Genomic DNA, 18,534 nt, shown 5'->3' with positions numbered 1-18,534 from the left:
CCGTTGCTCACACAAAGGTAAATTCACAGATAAATAGGCCTACTCCAAAATAGCTGGTGCACCTATTTACACAACCATCCATTTAAATTAATATAAATAAATATTTACACACATAAATTAACACCCTCCCCGCTCTGTGTACTGTACTTGTGTTAAGGAACCAGACGAATCAGTTTCACAGATAAAATGCTCATCACCCAATCTTCATACCCACAATGCTTTTTGTGTGTGTGAGGACAAACACACACAGATGCGCACGCGCACACACCGGACACACACACACACACACACACACACACACACACACACACATACACACACACACACATACAATGTTGTTTGTTGGCTGCATCTCACAGCATCTCACAGCATCTCAGTCCTCACAGGTTGCACGCAGGCGGGGGGTGGGGGGGCAAAATGGATGTAACACACAGTAACCACCATGTCCTCGGGGGAATGAAAATAACGTAACACAGATGAAAAATCCCTCTGTGCTCTCTTGACACTGGCCAACGGGTGTCTCTTCCTCTGGCCTTTTTCTCTCTCTTCCAAGCCTTCCTCTTGTGTGTGTGTATGGCAGGTCAGTGGCAGTGGTGTAAAGCTAGAATTTTAACGGTGTAGTAACGCCTCTGTCTGTCTGTGTGTCTGCCTCCCATTCGGCTCTCTCTCTTTCCGCAATCGTTCCCCCTTTATCTTCATTTCCTCTGCTTCTCCTCTTTATCTCCGGCCTTGTTGTTGTTTGGGTTGTTGAGGAACATCTTGTCCAGTCCTTTGAGGGCCTCGTTGAGGTAGTTCTGCAGGGTGGTGAGCGCGGCGCAGAGGGCGGGCGAGCCAAAGCCGTGTGTGATGAAGGAGAAGTGAGAGAGGCAGCTCTGGATGCCTGGCTCCAGGATGGGGCTGGGCCGCGAGTTCCCCAAAGGAGTCCTGTCCTGGGCCAGCATGTCTGTGAACTCCTTACACAGCTGTCTGCAAGGGCAGAAGAGAGACAAATATAGGGTGTCAGGAAGAGACTTTGTATTATGATTTAGTTTAGTTTCCCCCCCCCCCCCCCCCCCATAGGTTGATACCACTTGTAGCAGCCAATGATGTTATAAGGTTTAAAGGATGAGTCAGCGATTCTGGAGAAAACTTGTTGTCACGATCCGATGTGCGCGCTGATCTGGTGTTAATACACAGTCTAGGCTCTGTTAACTGGTACGTAAACAAAGTGGGCCCACTGTAGCTAGCAACATGCTTGTTTACAGAGCCCAGGATGTGAATGAACACTGGATTTCTTTTACACACACAGTATGGAAAAGTAGCGGATAGTGAGGAGAAATTTACTTTTCACAAAAATTACTTTGACAACAAGCTTTTCCAGAATCGCTGAATACACCTTTATTGGCCAAAGACATCATGATTTTTTGATTTTTTATGTAATTAGAGCAGATAATGTTGGAACTTGCAAATAATGTAATTACATTTCTGAACGAATAACATAATAATGTTTTGCCCACAATAGAGTAGGGTGTTTGTGTGGTCAGGTCTTTAAGCAGCGATTATTGCACTATCGGCTCCAGTTCAATTTTTAAAGGATTGCTTTAAACCCAGCCAACAATCTAGGCTAGTAACTCATTAAACTTTATCAGCTTTTATGACATTAAAAACTGATCAATATTACGTTATTGCCAGTAATTACGCTATTGGCTGTTGTTACATCACTGGCTGCTTTACACCGTTGCTTATCTCCTACACAATTCCTGTGTGTAATACGATGAAAACATTGCGTTTAATTATCCAGAGGTAATATATAAATGACCAAATTGCAGATTCCGTGGCCAGAAGCCAATTAGTACTAAAATATCTATCAATACTACAGTGTCAGCAAAAAACTTTACAGTATGTGAAGCTCCTGCCTGAACACCTCAGGAAATGCACAGAAATTACCAACCGCCTTTATTTTACTGGGGTGAAACTGTGTCGAGGGATGACACTGAGGGTATTTTGCAGCATAAGAGGAAAGAGGAAGCTAGCTCACACTGTACACAATCAGTGAAACACAATCTCACAATATCACGGATCGTATGGTGCTTAAGCTGGACTCAGGTAGAAGAAGCACTTTCAAACACAAGAACAATTAAAGTAATAATAATGTCGCAGTGAAATATTTTATTAAATAATCGCAAAATAAATGATGTAGTGTGAATGCTAAACCATAAGAAACAAACCAAACTGGACTAACTCTGTTCAAGTCTTTCTGCTATAGTTTAGTGGATCATGTGGTGAAAGCAGTGCTTAACCTATCAGTATTCTTGTTCAAATGGGACCACAATAGGACAAACTCTGAAACCCAGAGCAATGAAATTCTTGCAGGTGGTTCAGTAGCTCATGAAGACAGCGTAACCACACCTACCTACTGAATAACTACAGCAAAAGCTTGGTGCAGATCGTGTCCGATGGTGCAAATACTCCCCCTCCTAGATGTTGTGTGCAATGTCAGGATATTAACATGAGAACAAGGGAAGGATTTTACTAGAGGGCATACAAGTCTGTCGAAAGGAACATTTTACTCTTGCTTCTTCCCTTTTTAACCCCTTTTTCAATCATGTTCAGACACACTTTAAACTTTAAATCTGTTTACGTCTGTTTCATTTTGTGATTCCTTGTGCTTCCCAGAGAAAAAGCATGATCTTGATGCAATCGGCTGCTGGACAGAGTACTAGCATCAATAGAGTAAGAGTTTTCCTATTGAGGATTTCCTAAATAAAACATGGATTTCTGCTAAATTTGTATTCTGGTATTATGAAGTGATTATCTGTGATTCTGTGGATGAGTGTATACCCCTCTATTTATCATCAATGATTTATTTATATATTTAGTAAAAGGTATTTCAAATCTTAAAGGCCTTTCTTTAAATTCTAAAGACCCAACTCTAAAACGTGCTTGATAAGTGAAATTTTCAGACTCCATTGGACACCATCTCAACCCTAAACACCAACTCAATATGATGTCATACCATTTATCAAAAAATTATCTTGAAGAATCAGAATCAGAAATACTTTACGACTATGAATTAACAGCAAAATGCACCCAGAAATAAAAGGCTAATGCCAAGAGCACATAATTGAACGTTGTACCAAACACTAGCCCTTTATGTCATATGGAAAATTAGGTAAAACTAATGTCAGACACAGAAATATGGTTTAAGGCCTTTACCACACTAAGATCAAATCTCTATCTGTAAATGTTTGACAAGTGGCAGTCAAAGGATTATTCCTTCATCACTCAACATTGAATGTGAAACATTCACCTTGTGAATAATGTGGTTTTAGGCCCACATTTATATATTCGAGAGACCTATTTTCCACTCTCTCAGATTTGTACTTGCACCCTCACACACACACACACACACACACACACACACACACACACACACACACACACACACACACACACACACACACACACACACACACACACACACACACACACACACACACACACACACACACACACACACACACACACACACACACACACACACACACACACACAAACACACACACACACACACACACACACACACCCTGCCTGTCAGCGGCCTAGGGGCAGAGCTCCGGCAAATGAGTGACAGGCTGTGCGGGCCGAGCCCAGCTGGGGTTAGGGGAGTAGAGAGGAGAGAAGCCGCCACCCCGGGCTACACTCAAGGCCCTCGCTGTTGTTTTCTGACGACTTGAAACACTTCACTGCTAAATAATGAATTTCTAACAGGCAGCACTGACACACAGTATTGGAACAGGTTTGAATCCGAGCACCAAACATCCACCACTGAAACACACCATACATACTGAGTGTGGTGTAGATACACGCACACATGCACGCACACGCACGCACGCACACACACACACACACACACACACACACACACACACACACACACACACACACACACACACACACACACACACACACACACACACACACACACACACACACACAGGCAGATGGCTAAGTTTATGCAGTACAGGCCAGCAGACACTATTTATGAAAGCTAAAAATACAAGCTTCCTGAAGGGATCTCTCATAGATATAGTTTAAAGCTCTGCTTGCAACCTTTTGGTCTTCCTAACCCACATTTGAGGGTGACAAATGCACATAGAATAGGACCAAACATTCATTTGGAAAAGGCTATTTTGGTTGTTGTAAGAATAGGTGAAATCCAAAGTAATATGCATAAAGTCCATATGTAAGTCGACGTCATCTCTGATACCCTGGTTTCTAAATCATGCTCGCCGGCTGAAAGTAATCAGAGGATCCTTGATTCAATCCCACAGTTAAACAGCCGTAACAAATGGATTAATAGAAGTAACTTTACGAGAAGAACCAGTTAAATGGATTGCCTCTAAGACCAGTGGCAGAGGCCAAACATACACTGGCAACCTAAAGAGCTCGTATTTTATAATATCTATGAGCTGTATAGGCCACATTCAAGTGTACAACATCATATAAATTACACTTGAGCTAAAGGTTATTCTGTGAAATGAAGCGCTTGTAAGGATACTAAGTTACATGCAAAGCGATGAGGTTGCATTGCGTGGCTCTCAAATATTGTCTTGAAATAAATAATTGATATTACAATTTAAAGGTGACGATTATTGCCTTGCTACTTTTCTATTAAACTATAGGATTCTTGGCTTTAATGCGGATTTCTGCTCATTCCTTTAGACGGTTAGATGGAATTGAACTGCCCTAATTCATCAGTGTGGCAATTTTGCAATCAGCCATTACATCACAGGTTAGATCCATACCAAGTTCGATGCGTTTCATTAACAAAACCCTTCTCTCCATTTAAAATGTCAATGCCATGTTCACTGTGACAGAATGGTATGGGATAGAAAGTATAAAGAGCAGAGGACAGGAGAGGTTTGCACCCTCACGGGTTTTGAAGAGGGGCCCCTAGGAAAATGAGAGTTTAATTTCACAATAAACTCATTTATCAGAAATGTACTTACTTTGCAGAAGTAGATTGTCCTATTTTTCACCCTGTATGTCTAACACTTATGTAATTCAAATCACCAACAACAGTAACCTTTCCAAATGGCACCCTGGCACTGTAAATCGTGTCTTATGAGTGACTGTTTTTGATCTTTGGGACATTTCAATAGAAATACACATGCTGTATTATAACAGTTTGAAATATCTGGAGACCAGACTTTTTTAATAGCTTATTATTGCTTATTGAAGAAAAACATTAACTAGGCCTATCATACTTTGCTTGGTTTTATTTTCTAAACACTTTGCTTTTTCATACCTCTGTGTTAGTGGACAGAAAGTATTGTATGTGAATCAAGACCCTGGCCTTTGTAGTCCTTATTTTTTCCCATGTTGCTCTTGTCGAATGCTCCCAAAAACACACATTTCTGATTTAAAATTATTCAAGAACAATAGCTTTTCACTGTAGTCTATATAATCTCATTACCACCGCTATCTCCCTGTATAAAGGCGTATCATATATTCTATGGCAGAAAACATCATATAAAGACTGTGAGGGGACAGAGGGGATGTAATAAAACGCTCCATCGAACTCACTTTGTCGCCAGCAGCATGTTTTTCCGCGTGTGCAGGTCGTTGGGGTCCGCGTGCTGCCGGTTGAGGTACTCGCTCACGGCTTTGGTGGGGAATTCCGTCTCACAGATGTAACCGAAATCCCGGGCCAAGTGCACCGCTTCACCTGCGACGATGGGGGGCCAGAATAACAGAATGTAAATATGTGACGCCGTTACGGATATTTTTGCCGAATATTAAACTCCCCAATTTCCTAATCTCTATTGCACTCACGTGTTTTTGTTCAGTTTTTATTAATCGTTTGGCTACTTAATCTGAGATCACAAATACTGTTTGTCTCAGGATGTGACAATTTGTTAAAAAGGAGACGTTTTCATTTTTACGCACGAATTTCGCTCCGCTGTCGTTCCCTCAGCTGACGCACAAACAATAATAATTCTTACTGTTGTTGAACAGTTAAGATAGGTGCCAATATCTTATTTTCGCGGTTTTCTGAAAAAAAACAAGATATTATTATTATTATTATTATTATTATTATTATTATTATTATTATTATTATTATTATTATTATTATTATTATTATTATTATTATTATTATTATTATTATTATGCTATGCAAGTTCATTTAACTTTAACATTTAGACTACCAATCAGGTAAGAAAGAAAAAGAAGAGAGAGAGACTCCATGATGTCAGATCAGCTGTTCTCTTAGAACAACGTGACTTTCTGATTCGATTCGATTAGCAATCAGAAGTGGATTCCTTAAACTACATTCCCAAGTAAAAGAAACAAAAAATCTCATTATATACCATCTGGTTGCAGGATAATGTTGCCTTAATTCAAATAAGCAGATGACCATGTTTGTGGGGAATAATAAGTACATAGGCTTGTAAGAACGAGGCCTATTGGCTACACAACATATAACCAAATGTTGGTTAGAACTGTAGCCTTAAATGTATTTATTTATTATTTGAGGTAATCCCAAATCTGCTCTCCGTAATAACTCAACATTGAATCTTATTATTCTTGCATCCTAAACCCAGGGGCGTTGTCATTTGTCTAGCCTGTAAGGTCACGACCTTTACAGTCCTATATTTTGGCCGAGAATGATTTTGGGTGGCGTTGAAACTGAAGCACATGATCGCTACACCTTGTTCATTAAATGATTGTCACAGGGAATCTAAGATGCAAATACATTTGTATTTTTATTTTTATTTTTAGAAATACCCTATCCCAAATATCTCAGTTAACGTTCAATAAATCACCTTCTACAAGAGACGTTAGTAATGTGACGTTAGCAGCTTTGCGTCTTCCAGCAGGTAAATTCATCCCAATCTTCTCCAGCTTCTCTCTCAGACATTTGCCTCCATTTTTGGACTTTGCTCTATGGAAACAAAGAAATGTGTTTTAAAAAATAGCACATTAAAATGTCTACATAACGCACATTTAGAAACATTTAAAAGAGTAGTTAAAAACCCTCTCACAGAATGTTATTTAATGCTTGACCAATATTCACTTCGTTGTGTAGACACTTTAATAACAGGCAGCCAGTGCTGCAGTTTGTCCCCAGAGACTTTGCTAATGTTAAGTAGAATCTGGGTGGTAAATGGCTCCGACACAGATAGGCCCTTTTTTCATACAGCCCAGGGTTTAATTAACGAATGGCCCTTCTGCATACTTAACGAGGAGCCACGAGCTTTGTGCACTTCCACACAGTTATTCAAGCGCCTGCGTCTGCGTCAACATGCATTATACCTTCTCAACACGCCCCCCAGTAGTGAGGCGTTGAGGCACTCTGGCGGGGACAGCCTCCTCTGCACCTCCCCTACGGTCACTTTGTACTTGGAGGTGGAGCTGAGCAGCGACAGGCGGCCCGGTACCGAGCAGAACACCTCGTTTATGTTGACGGTCACTCCACCCATCAGGCCGTCCTTCCCCAACATCAACGAGCCGTGCATGTGCTTGTGTGGCATGGGAACTGAGAAGAGGAAGGTTAGACATTATGAGTGTTTCTCATAGGCTACTTAAAAAGATAGCATACAAACGACTGCATCCAGAAGTTTAAAACATATTTTTATATCTCCTCTCTTTATTCCTTCTGTCAAACTTTGTTCGGTGGTGTATGAGAGCTCGTGCGCTCTCAGAGGGCGGCCCCGCGCTTAATGACGCGGCCCACGCGCCGGGCAATTTGCTGTTATTTAATGTCGCGCGACATTCTCATTACAATATTATCGATCGTTGATTGGCTCGCGCTCCCCAAAATCACATTAACCACCTCCCCGTCTCTCCTCCACGGCCGGTTTAACTCCCACCAGCGGCGCTGACTGGATGCTCCTTCTCTATAATGCTCGCGCGCTAATGGCCTTAAAGAAGCAGCCAGCCATTTAGCCACCCAGCCATCCAGCTATCCAGCGAGCCCTCGTGCATGGTGCGTATAGCAGGGGCCAGTCAGTGCGAGTTTTTTTTTTTGATGGCTCCACGGGGGATAATACCGCAGATTAGCTCTAAACGAGCTCACGAGATCTCTTCGTGAGCGGTGCCATTTATTACATCAGCGGCTTAAATGCCCCGCGGGGAGCTCAGTCACTCAATGTCCCGTAACTAAATCAGCGCACATCATAAGATCTGCGGCGGCCTGTCAGCGACACACTGCCTGCCAGTCAATATACCGCCATCGTTAACCCACACTTTAAAAAATACTCGTCCTGGATAGAACCCCGAAAAAAACAAGAAGATCTGGCTGTATGGTCCAGGGATCGACCTTTAACACCATAATACATAATATACGCCTGGTATTTTTTTATGAGCGAGACTGTAGGCTAGCTCTACATGGCATAAATCATCATAATTCATAGCACACCGAAGGAAATACATTATATGACGAAACGGGAGTAAAGAAACACAAATATAAGGTGGCAACTCCATTTATTTACCCCTTTACTAGCATATATTAACAATCTAGAAAACGATATTTATGTATGAAATTATTGCATAGGCCTAGTAGCCTATAATATATTATTCATATTTATTAGTTATTTGTGTTAAATCTAGACATGTTTATCATATAGTGACATTTTTAGGAAGCAGACAGGTGTGTGTGTATGTGTGTGTGTTCTTACCTTTCTTAATTACCGATTGATCCAGGATGTTCATTCCGTTGGTGTCTTCAATGGTCTGTCAGAACCAAGACATGATTAGATTATTATACAGTACATTTTTATAGATTTCAGTCTGCTCTATACGAGGAGATCCGTACCGTAATAACCCACTAAAAGAGAATGTGGAACTTAATTTTAATTAAATCTCACACACACATAATACATGTAGCCTATACCAGGTCTCTGACAGCAGGAGAAAATATACTTACATTTCGTAATTTGTTTCCACAACAACAAATCCAATTTATAGCCTACTATTTCCCGTATTTTATTCATCGCTATCATGGCATGGCCCACTATCGCAAATGTAAATGCTCGTTCATTAATCTCACTCATCATGCTGCGAGATAAATCCATTGTTAAATAGACGTGATGTTGTCAGCACTGCTGCACACTCAGTGTAAGATGAAAAACAAAGAATTTGTCAAAACAAATTAATATGGGGGTTAATAAATGCGTGACACAAATATTGAAAGCCACGAAGAAATTACTCTATTGTGGAGGTGCATTGGCAAACAATTCGTGATGGTTTTGCCCCGAGGGGGAAGATGAAAACCACAGTATTAAGTCTATTTTACCAAGGCCATGGTGGCTTTCTTTGCACCTTGGCAAAACGATGCCTTCAATACAGCTATACACTACAGATTTTTTTTAAACTGTCTATATGAATTAAGTGAAAACAAAAGTATTAGCAAAATATCAAAAATTAAAATAACAAAAAACCCCAATAAGCTTTATATTTTTAGATATTATTTTTGTACACAAAATTGGATATATCAAAACACACAAAAGGGCTATTTTTCTGAATATGAAAGTTTATAAACATTGCAGTATACGAAATTAAATTCACATAAGTAATATTTGAGCTCCATCCACCTAAGCTTGAAGCCCCCCCTTTATTTCACACACACCAGCATCTTCTCATCAAAGGAGATGCCTCCTGTCTTTGCAGACAGTTTGTTTAGCTGTGGGCCATTTGCGTTCAGGCTACAGCTGCCGAGAGAGTCCAGCCCTGAGGGAGCTGCTCCGGGTTCACTGACCTTAACTCTGAAGGCACGGGGAACATGCGGAGACAATGAAGACAACTGTCAACAATTACCAATCCCTTTCTTCCAATACAATTTCATTTATTGAATTATTTTAAAATTGTTTTTATCTAGACAAATATGCCCAATATTTATATTTTGCCATGCAATCAATGGTTTGTAAATGTAAATTTTAGTTAAAAACTGCCTTTTCTGTAACCCATATGAATTAAATTAATTTGTGATTATTAATATTTTTTAATCTGCTATTGAGATCAGATTCAGAAATAATTTATTGATCCCGGGGGGAAATCCAGTTCGTTACAGTTGCTCCAATTAAGAATAGACATAGATAATAGCCTTTAAAAAATTGTGATTGAATTGCACATGCCATATTCCCTATATTGTGTTCAGTGTTACCCTTCCATCATATAGTATCCTTTGACAAACTTTCAAATACCAAAAGACAATCATCATAATGACAACAGGATTATAATGTGACATGCACGTTAATCCTGGGACCCTGAGCCGTGACCTCTGACTCACCTGAACATCCTCCATGCCATGCAGGCCGTGCAGCATTGCGTCCCCCATGCCGGCCTCCAGTCCCGGATGGGCGGAGTGAAGTAGCACGTCGGGCCGCCGCACGCCTCCGTAGTCCCGCCGTGGGTCCAGACCGGATAGCTGAGGCAGCGAGGCCCGAGGCTGCAGCAACCCGGAGCTCTCCATCCGCTCCCCGGACATATCCTGCCGCTGCCGTGACCCCCATGCACCCTGCTGGCTCTGATGCAGGGAGTTCAGGGAGTACGGGTCGCTGACGTGGGAGTACGGGTCCTGGCTCTGGTAGTGAGCAAGCGGCTGGTACGGTGGCGGAAAGTACGGAGGCTGGAAGTCCGACGAAGGCGCATGAGACAGCGGCGGCGCGCTGGAGTAGGGTCCCGCGTGCGAGCCCAGCTGGGACAGGCGAGAGCTGTGGCTCGAGACGCCGTCATGCCGGTCCTTGAACAGGAGAATAGAAGGAAATCAACTCACTGCAGAATTGGAAGCACATTTTAAAACTGAATGAAACCATATGGAGGCCCAGGATCATGATGAATTTATTAGAGTAGTTTGCCTCCGGTGATGTAGCCAAAGTAGCCCAACTGACTGAATCTACTGAGGAAAAAACACATAAAAGCCTGGAGGAACGATATTAAAAGGCTAATATGAAATATCTGAAGGCGAAACATCTATAGTATAACATAAATTCACTATGCGCAAACGAATTCTGAAATACATTGCGAGAGAAGAGAACTCACCGCGGTGGAGTAGGAATGAATTAACATCTGTAAAGCCTCTGTTGGTGTCACGAGCGTGCTCACTGTACAATGAAATGATGGTAACCTAAACACTGTGTTAGGCCAAACTCATCCCAGGTAAAAGAAACGCTTTATGTAGCTATATGTGCAGACACGGCCTATAGGTCTAGAGCCCCACGCAGCACCTTCCTTCGCCCGGAGCTGCCGCCGCTCTGAGTGAGTGTGAGCACCGAGCGCCCGCCTCTACCCACCGGTTAGTCGCTGTAATTGTTATTCATGACTGAGACTTACAGGAATATTAATGTGCGCAAGGCAGGCGACTGGTGACACATGGAGCGTGAAGCCTCTCGCGCAACCGTGAGTGACGTGTTGAAATTCCGTGGAGAGCCGAGACGACGCGCGAACAGCAGGAGATAGAAAAGAGGAGAAAGTGAACAGTGTGGCCAAACCCGTGAGGAATTCACCCATCATAGAAATATGCACTTGAGCGCAATATCTCACTCAAGAAGGCACACTTCCCCTGCCTTTGGGAGACACGTTTGTACAAACAGTTGATGCGCTAAGAAGCGTTGACGTTATTAAAAGCAATATAAGTGAAGTTGGTGGGTGGGTAGCAACATAAATTCAGGGTGCAGTAAGGCGTACTGGGTCAGCCATGATTCTGATAACACAAGGGTCAAGGGTGCTGTTTGAACCCAGCCTCGTGCCAATACAAGGTAATGTAGAAACCACAGTGTCAAGTTCACTTTACTTTTACGCACAGACACAAAATACCTCCACAATTGCGAACACACTCAAAGATTTTTGACTTTAACTTCAGCCTGCCAACATGACTCTTCAAGAGAATAAAATATGGCTCATGTTGTGTAGCAGCTGCCCCTTTTTTATCAGACGTCTGAAAACACACAGGGCGCGAGAGCGGCTCGTGTGAATGGTGTGACGAGCCAAAAGAAGCGATTACACTTTATGTTGCTCACTCATTGCCCTCTTGTGTGAGTTGTTTAACAACATTATCGCCTCCCTCTTGTCTCGCACCGTGGGAGAAAAGCCATGTGCGGCACGAGACAAGGGCTTTCCCAGCGGGCTGAGCCGAGGGGCCATTGAGCTGGAGCCCATTGAGCGAGAGTCGGAGACACATTTCAACCCCCGCGCGCGCGATGGTATTTTTCTCCCCTTTCCCTCTCGCCCGTTTTGTAAAAAATATTGTTCTGGGATCAAAGCCAAATCCTTTACATACTTCATTCTGACACACCATTACATTACCCAGCGTTTCTCCGTTCTTCTTCTTCAGCTGTAATTTAACATCTAATACCAACAATTAACTTGTTGTAGGAAACAACATATTTTCGAAGCATCACTTGCTCATTGCATTTATATTTTGCAAAATTAGAATTTTAAACATGGCTCTAAAAGCGGTTAGTCCCATAATTAAAACATATCTTCAATTCGAAAATTCAATTTCAATTGAAATACAATTATCTTCTTGAATTTTTTTTGCATTTTACCCAAATGTGAATATACTTGAACCATAGCCACAAAGATGTCATAAAAAAGCACTAATGAGCCATATTTCTGTCTGACCGACTGTGTAGTGACATTTCTCCTAATTCATATTCTGTCACCACATCACAAAATAACCTAACAGGCCTGGAAGCCTCCTGCAACAAAAAACAAACAAAAAAAACACTTCAGAATGTCTAACACTTCATCATCCCCCTAAACGCGTGTCTAATAAGCCAGTTTCCTCGAGACACACACAAACACACAAACACACACAGATGGACGGTAACGTTACCTCGTAAATATCTTCATACTTGACATTCTCAACTAGTTTCCACAACATGGTCGCTTTCTCCGGTGTCGGTAAACCGAATGCAGCCAAGTGAGGAAGGGAGGACTCATCTCTCTCTCTCTCTCGCTCTCTCTCTCTCTCTCCCTCTCTCTCTCCGCCCTCTGTAAAGGCAGGCAGGCTTTGTGAATGGGGAACCCCTGTGAAGACTCCACTGTGAAGAAGAGCTGTGGTGGGTTTGTTAGCAGCAGGCAGCATGAGGAAGCGTAAACAAAGAATAAATGTATCATGCATTTCCAATATGAAAGCACAGCCATGCAAAAGAATATAACACGAACAGCTTTGGTGAAGGGTGAATAAGGTGACACTCATTCCAAACAATTCTTTCATACAATGTCTGAATTTTCTTTGGAACAAAGTAAAGAAAAGTAGTGTAAGGCAACATGATTGGATGAAGTTGTTTATCTTTTGACAGTTGCTACCTAGGCAACACTACAACAAATAGATGTGTACATTAAGTGACAAGTTAAAGCTATTGTTTGCTTTAGTTTGTAAAGAGTCCAGTTTTCTTTCTTTATTTTTCTAGTATTTCTTAATGTCAGAGATTGACTGCCTGCCTGTCTCTAACTTGATAAAGGTTACTGGACCGTGGAAACACCAGGGTTAACAATATAAACAAGTCCACAACTTAATCGTTATATTATGATAAAGTCTGATATCTTTCATTTAATTGAACTGTATTAATAAAAACAAAACAATAATAAAGATATTGCCTCCCAAGAGCCTATAGCCTATATAGCTTCTTCAAGTCTTTTCATCTTTAGGGAAGAATGTGAAGCATTCTTCCAAATATTTTCCCTAACTTGGAGAGCACCGTCCAACATTTTGGTCTAAAATCTACCATGGTCAGTAAGATTGAATGACTGTGAAGATTGTAGCATATTTCACATAATTTCTATACTAATGAAACAATTCAGTGACCTCTTTTGCCCTCTGAAAGTAATTTTTCACTCGGATTATTAATTCAAATATTTTGGTTATTTATCAACTGTCTGTAAATTAGCTTGAACTGTAAAAATAAGGCGGCCTTTACAAAGCCAATTAATACTTGGAGTGTACAAAACTGCTACCTAATCAGACTACAAGACTTACTTTGTTTAGTGATAGCAAGTGTGTTAACCTTTCCATTTATTGCCCAAATAATAAAAATAATGGAGCTCGCAGCGCCCTGCAGATGTAAAATTATTTGTGTATGCACCCCCTCACTGAGAGCAAGACAGTCTTGTATCCAGTTGGATTAATAATTTACTGTCATAATAAGCAGAAGACTACAGGCTGGTGGGATCACAATTTATCCAATCAAAACCACTCGACGCAAACACGTGGCAAACTGTGGTAGTAGCAGTGCTAATTGTTGTGTCTCACATTGGTTGTGTTATATAGACCAATACAGATTGCTGTACAATCACAATGCAGTTGCCAATGCTCAGTGGTGACACTGAACTTTAGTTTAGCATCTAAATGTGTTGATTTGTAACCACAGAACATTTCATCATAAGGTTGGTGTGATTTGATACAGATAAATTACTACAATAATCAAATAATAATATGTGACATTTATGAACAAATCAAAAATGATCTAAATCTCTGTTTATCCAAATAGTTCAAAAGTTTTTTTTACTGGAATCAAAACCTATAATCAAAAAGATACATGTTCTTATCTGGATCACACACTTTGAAGTTTGATTCACATTTTTATATATATATATTTGGTAATGATGGTAACTGCACAAGATGATATCTCTTTTAAATGATTGTTAGTGTCCAGTTGTATTTAATGGCTTACTTCCAGTGATGTATTGTTACAAAGCACATTTACTCAAGTACTGAAATACAATTTTGGAAAACTTGTTTTATGCTACATTTTACCTCTATTGTACTTCACTCAACTACATGTATTTCACATATTCTGCTACAAGTGTCTTTGCATATTTAGATGAATACATAATACAAACAGACGTAAGCTGCCGAGCAGTATATAAAGCAGTTAAAATGAGCCCCACCTTTACCAGATAGATTTTCACATTAATAATAATACAGTATCTTACTACCATCAGTGCATCACATTAAATTCATCACAAACAAAATGAGTAGTTGTAGAAACAAAATACACCTTTGAAAAGGGACTGGGGATACAGACTTTATGTAATTTTTTATTCTACTTTAAATCAAATCATAGTTAAATCTATCCGCTGTACTATAAGTATTTAATGGCTAAGGCATTGAGCGTAATCACCCCATTGTTCTTCTCTGTGAGCATTTGTCCAAGTGTTTGTATACTGCTCCCCCTAGTGTTACATAAGCACACATGCAGCCATCCTTCAAATCAGTCAGTTGTGTGAAATAATTCCCACGTCTTTCCTCTATAGTTTCTCATTTAAAAGGCCTCAGTAAAGTTATTGAAAGGGTAAACTCATCTTGTTTTCCTAAATTTATTCCTACAGATATGAAGTGTTGAATTGTTAGCAAATTGTTATTCGGTGGGTTTTGCTTTCAACAAGTAAAAATTGAAAGAGTATGTTATTAACAAAAAGAAAATAGGTCTGTTTTGGATAAAATACATATGCTACTGTGTGTGTGTGTGTGTGTGTGTGTGTGTGTGTGTGTGTGTGTGTGTGTGTGTGTGTGTGTGTGTGTGTGAGCATTCTTTAGGCCAGGAAATAAGGAGATATCTAAGTTTGGTTTTGTAGCCATCTGTAAAATAATTCAAAAACTGTGCCATTAAAATAAGGTTTGGGGGTCTGGATCAAATTCAAATGAATAACACCCAAGTAAAGCTCTCATACACTTATGCATGCTGTCATATTGTCTGCATATGTGTCTATACACTCCTGTATGTGTGTGTTTTTTTCTGTCACGGTTGCCGCAGTTATATGCTTCTTTGATGTTGAAAGCAAAAAATAAAAAAATAAAAAATAAACTGCCGTTGAGGATACCAGACATGAATGTTTAAGAAGCACGGCTGTTCCCACGTTCTCTGGAATGACCCGCTGCCAAAGATTCACCCATCACCCATCACACACAGACACACACAGACACACAGACACAGACACACACACACACACACACACACACACACACACACACACACACACACACACACACACACACACACACACACACACACACACACACACACACACACACACACACACACACACTGGCATATGACTGTCAGCGATGACAGATGTCCTGACAGTCTGGAAGTCTTGAGGCAATGGCTGTGGTTGTTGTCCTGCAGGGCATTGACACACGATGTATCAGCATACATTACACACACATGGCACACTAATAATACCGCTCTATCTGCTCCATGTCTTTTGTTAACAACCATCACAGCACAAGCACTTTTACTGGGATTTTAGTGATAATAGATTGGATTCCCCCTGTTCTGGCGTCCTTTTAGTTGCTCTGCTTGTTGCACGTCTTAAAATAAGATTGGTATGTGTCAGCTTTTACAATTGTTCAAGGTCAAAGGGTGATAAGACATCTCATATTACTTTTGTCATAATGCCTTGGTTGACATTCATGCAATGACATATTTACACGCATCACATCTCTGTTGGATCTTCTTAATTAAGACTATTGTGTTATATGAGGCAGTGGAGGAAAGCTGTCAACCATTAGTCACCTATACTGAAAGCATGAGTCAATGACTCACAAATACACTAAATTGGATTTTTTTTAAATGATAAGTTGATTGCTTGTGGACAACTTAATCCTCCCGTCTTTTAACTCTCTCTCTCTCTCTTAAATGTATTTATACAGAAATATCCAGGCAAAAAAACTGGATTATTGTTGAACATTGGAATTGGATGATTTCTCAAAAGCCTGGAAAATAAATCAGAAAATGTTGTTGTAAAAATGGGTTAATTTTTATTTTTTTCAAATATTTTGAAATTTTTTACTATTTGGATCTGGCTGGCCTTGTGGTGTCCTATAAACTTACTACAGTTCAGTGCAATGCATAAGACTGCATTAATTCACCTTAGAATATTGTTTCACTTCTGGATGTTTATGAGGACTTTATGGGGGCTTTCCCAACCTTATCCACTCTGAAAAGGTGTCACATTATATATTATTATGTGCTGGCATCATGCAGACTAGCTGCAGTTCAGCTTCTGTCCACTAGGTCGCATTATAACACCACAAACAAAGAGATGAACATGACTCATGACTTACTGTGACACTGAGTCAAAGAGAGTTATAGTTAATGTGATTAATACCTGTTTACCTGCTGTGACAGGTCAACATGTCTGCTGTGTAAAAGGCCTATCATTAAACACTTACAGGTTAAACACTTGCACTCATTCACAGATACACTCCGTAAAAAGCCAAAAGATCTCAATAGCCAAAACCCCAATGTTTCCCTTTGGCAGGTCACCAGCAGCCATCTGCACAATTTGGCGTTTTCTTTTTATAGGACAGACAGAAAGACTAAATCTAAGCTTGTAGCATGGAATTGATGAGAAATGCATTCATACTAACATGTCAACCAATCTCTTATTATGCTGCATTATAAAATAAACCCTAGCTTCCATATCCAATTCACTCTCAGAATCTTACAAATGCGTAAGCACTAAGTACAGAACAGGGAGATCCTGTCTTCTTCGTGTGTGTGCATGCGTGCGCGCGTGTTTGTGTGTGTGTGTGTGTGTGTGTGTGTGTGTGTGTGTGTGTGTGTGTGTGTGTGTGTGTGTGTGTGTGTGTGTGTGTGTGCGTGTGTGTGTTTGCGGTGTGTCGGGGGGTCATTGACAGAGTGATGGGGACAGTCGGGACAGCAGCTGAGGAAAGAAAAGGCCTTGTACCTTCCTGGGACTGAATGGGATCAGGACAGAGGATGTAGAGGTTTAAGCAGAGAGTGTGTGTTTGTGTGTGTGTGTGTGTGTGTGTGTGTGTGTGTGTGTGTGTGTGTGTGTGTGTGTGTGTGTGTGTGTGTTTGTTTGTGGAGCTTCAGAGGGGAGACACTGGAGAGATGGGGCTTAGAAGTTAGCACAGTTTGTTATCTGTGACTGTGGGGCTCAGTCAGCAGGAGTTAAAGTCCCTCCGAGACCTCAGATGTGTTTAAGTCACATCTCCTTTGTATAAATGGCAGCATTCATGGCATGCATTGCATTACATTTTGACAGTCAATCACTTCATTTCCTGAATTCCAGTACATTTGTATGCACCAATATATTTATGTGCCTTTTCCTCATCAATTTATGGTGGACATTTCTTTATTTCTCTAAAGGAAAAAACAACCTTCAGGTCCCAAGTGACACAAATAAGATGTAACATAATGCAGCAAGGCTCTCGGGCATTCTGTTTTGCTTTCAAATATTGAGTCTCTTGTTTTGTCCACAATTTTCTGCACATTCAAAACACATTATCATATTGGGGGCGACTGTGGCTCAGTTGGTAGAGCCGTCCTGCCAACTGTGTGCCAGTTGTTGTGTCCTTGGGCAAGACACTTCACCCACATTGCCTTGTGTGAATGACGATAGTTAGCCTGCTATCAGTGTATGAATGTGTGTGTGTGAATGATAACGTGGGAAAGGAAAACAGGTCTCCCTTGCAAAAGAGTCTTCGTCTCAATGGGATATACCTGTATAAATAAAGGTAAAAAAAATGACATGGTTTGGGATGGTCCTTACATCTCACCAACACATCGATTAGAG

General features: G+C 40.8%; 1 protein-coding gene across 1 annotated transcript; it reads right to left on the bottom strand.

Moving 5' to 3' along the window:
• Positions 1 to 695: 695 nt before the first annotated feature.
• tfap2b (transcription factor AP-2 beta) lies at positions 696 to 12,868 on the bottom strand (the record flags this gene model as incomplete). The annotated part of the gene is made up of 7 exons (XM_080048057.1): positions 696 to 966; positions 5,569 to 5,710; positions 6,810 to 6,928; positions 7,300 to 7,522; positions 8,664 to 8,718; positions 10,274 to 10,726; positions 12,821 to 12,868. 7 exons carry the CDS (start codon positions 12,866 to 12,868, stop codon positions 696 to 698), a joined length of 1,311 nt encoding a protein of 436 aa, XP_079904183.1.
• Positions 12,869 to 18,534: the final 5,666 nt, after the last annotated feature.

This window comes from Ammodytes marinus (genome assembly GCF_949987685.1).
Source record: "Ammodytes marinus genome assembly, chromosome: 19".
In the NCBI taxonomy this organism is placed as follows: domain Eukaryota; kingdom Metazoa; phylum Chordata; class Actinopteri; order Uranoscopiformes; family Ammodytidae; genus Ammodytes; species Ammodytes marinus.
Note: the sequence above shows the minus strand (reverse complement) of the source record. Positions and strands in the feature narration are given on the sequence as shown.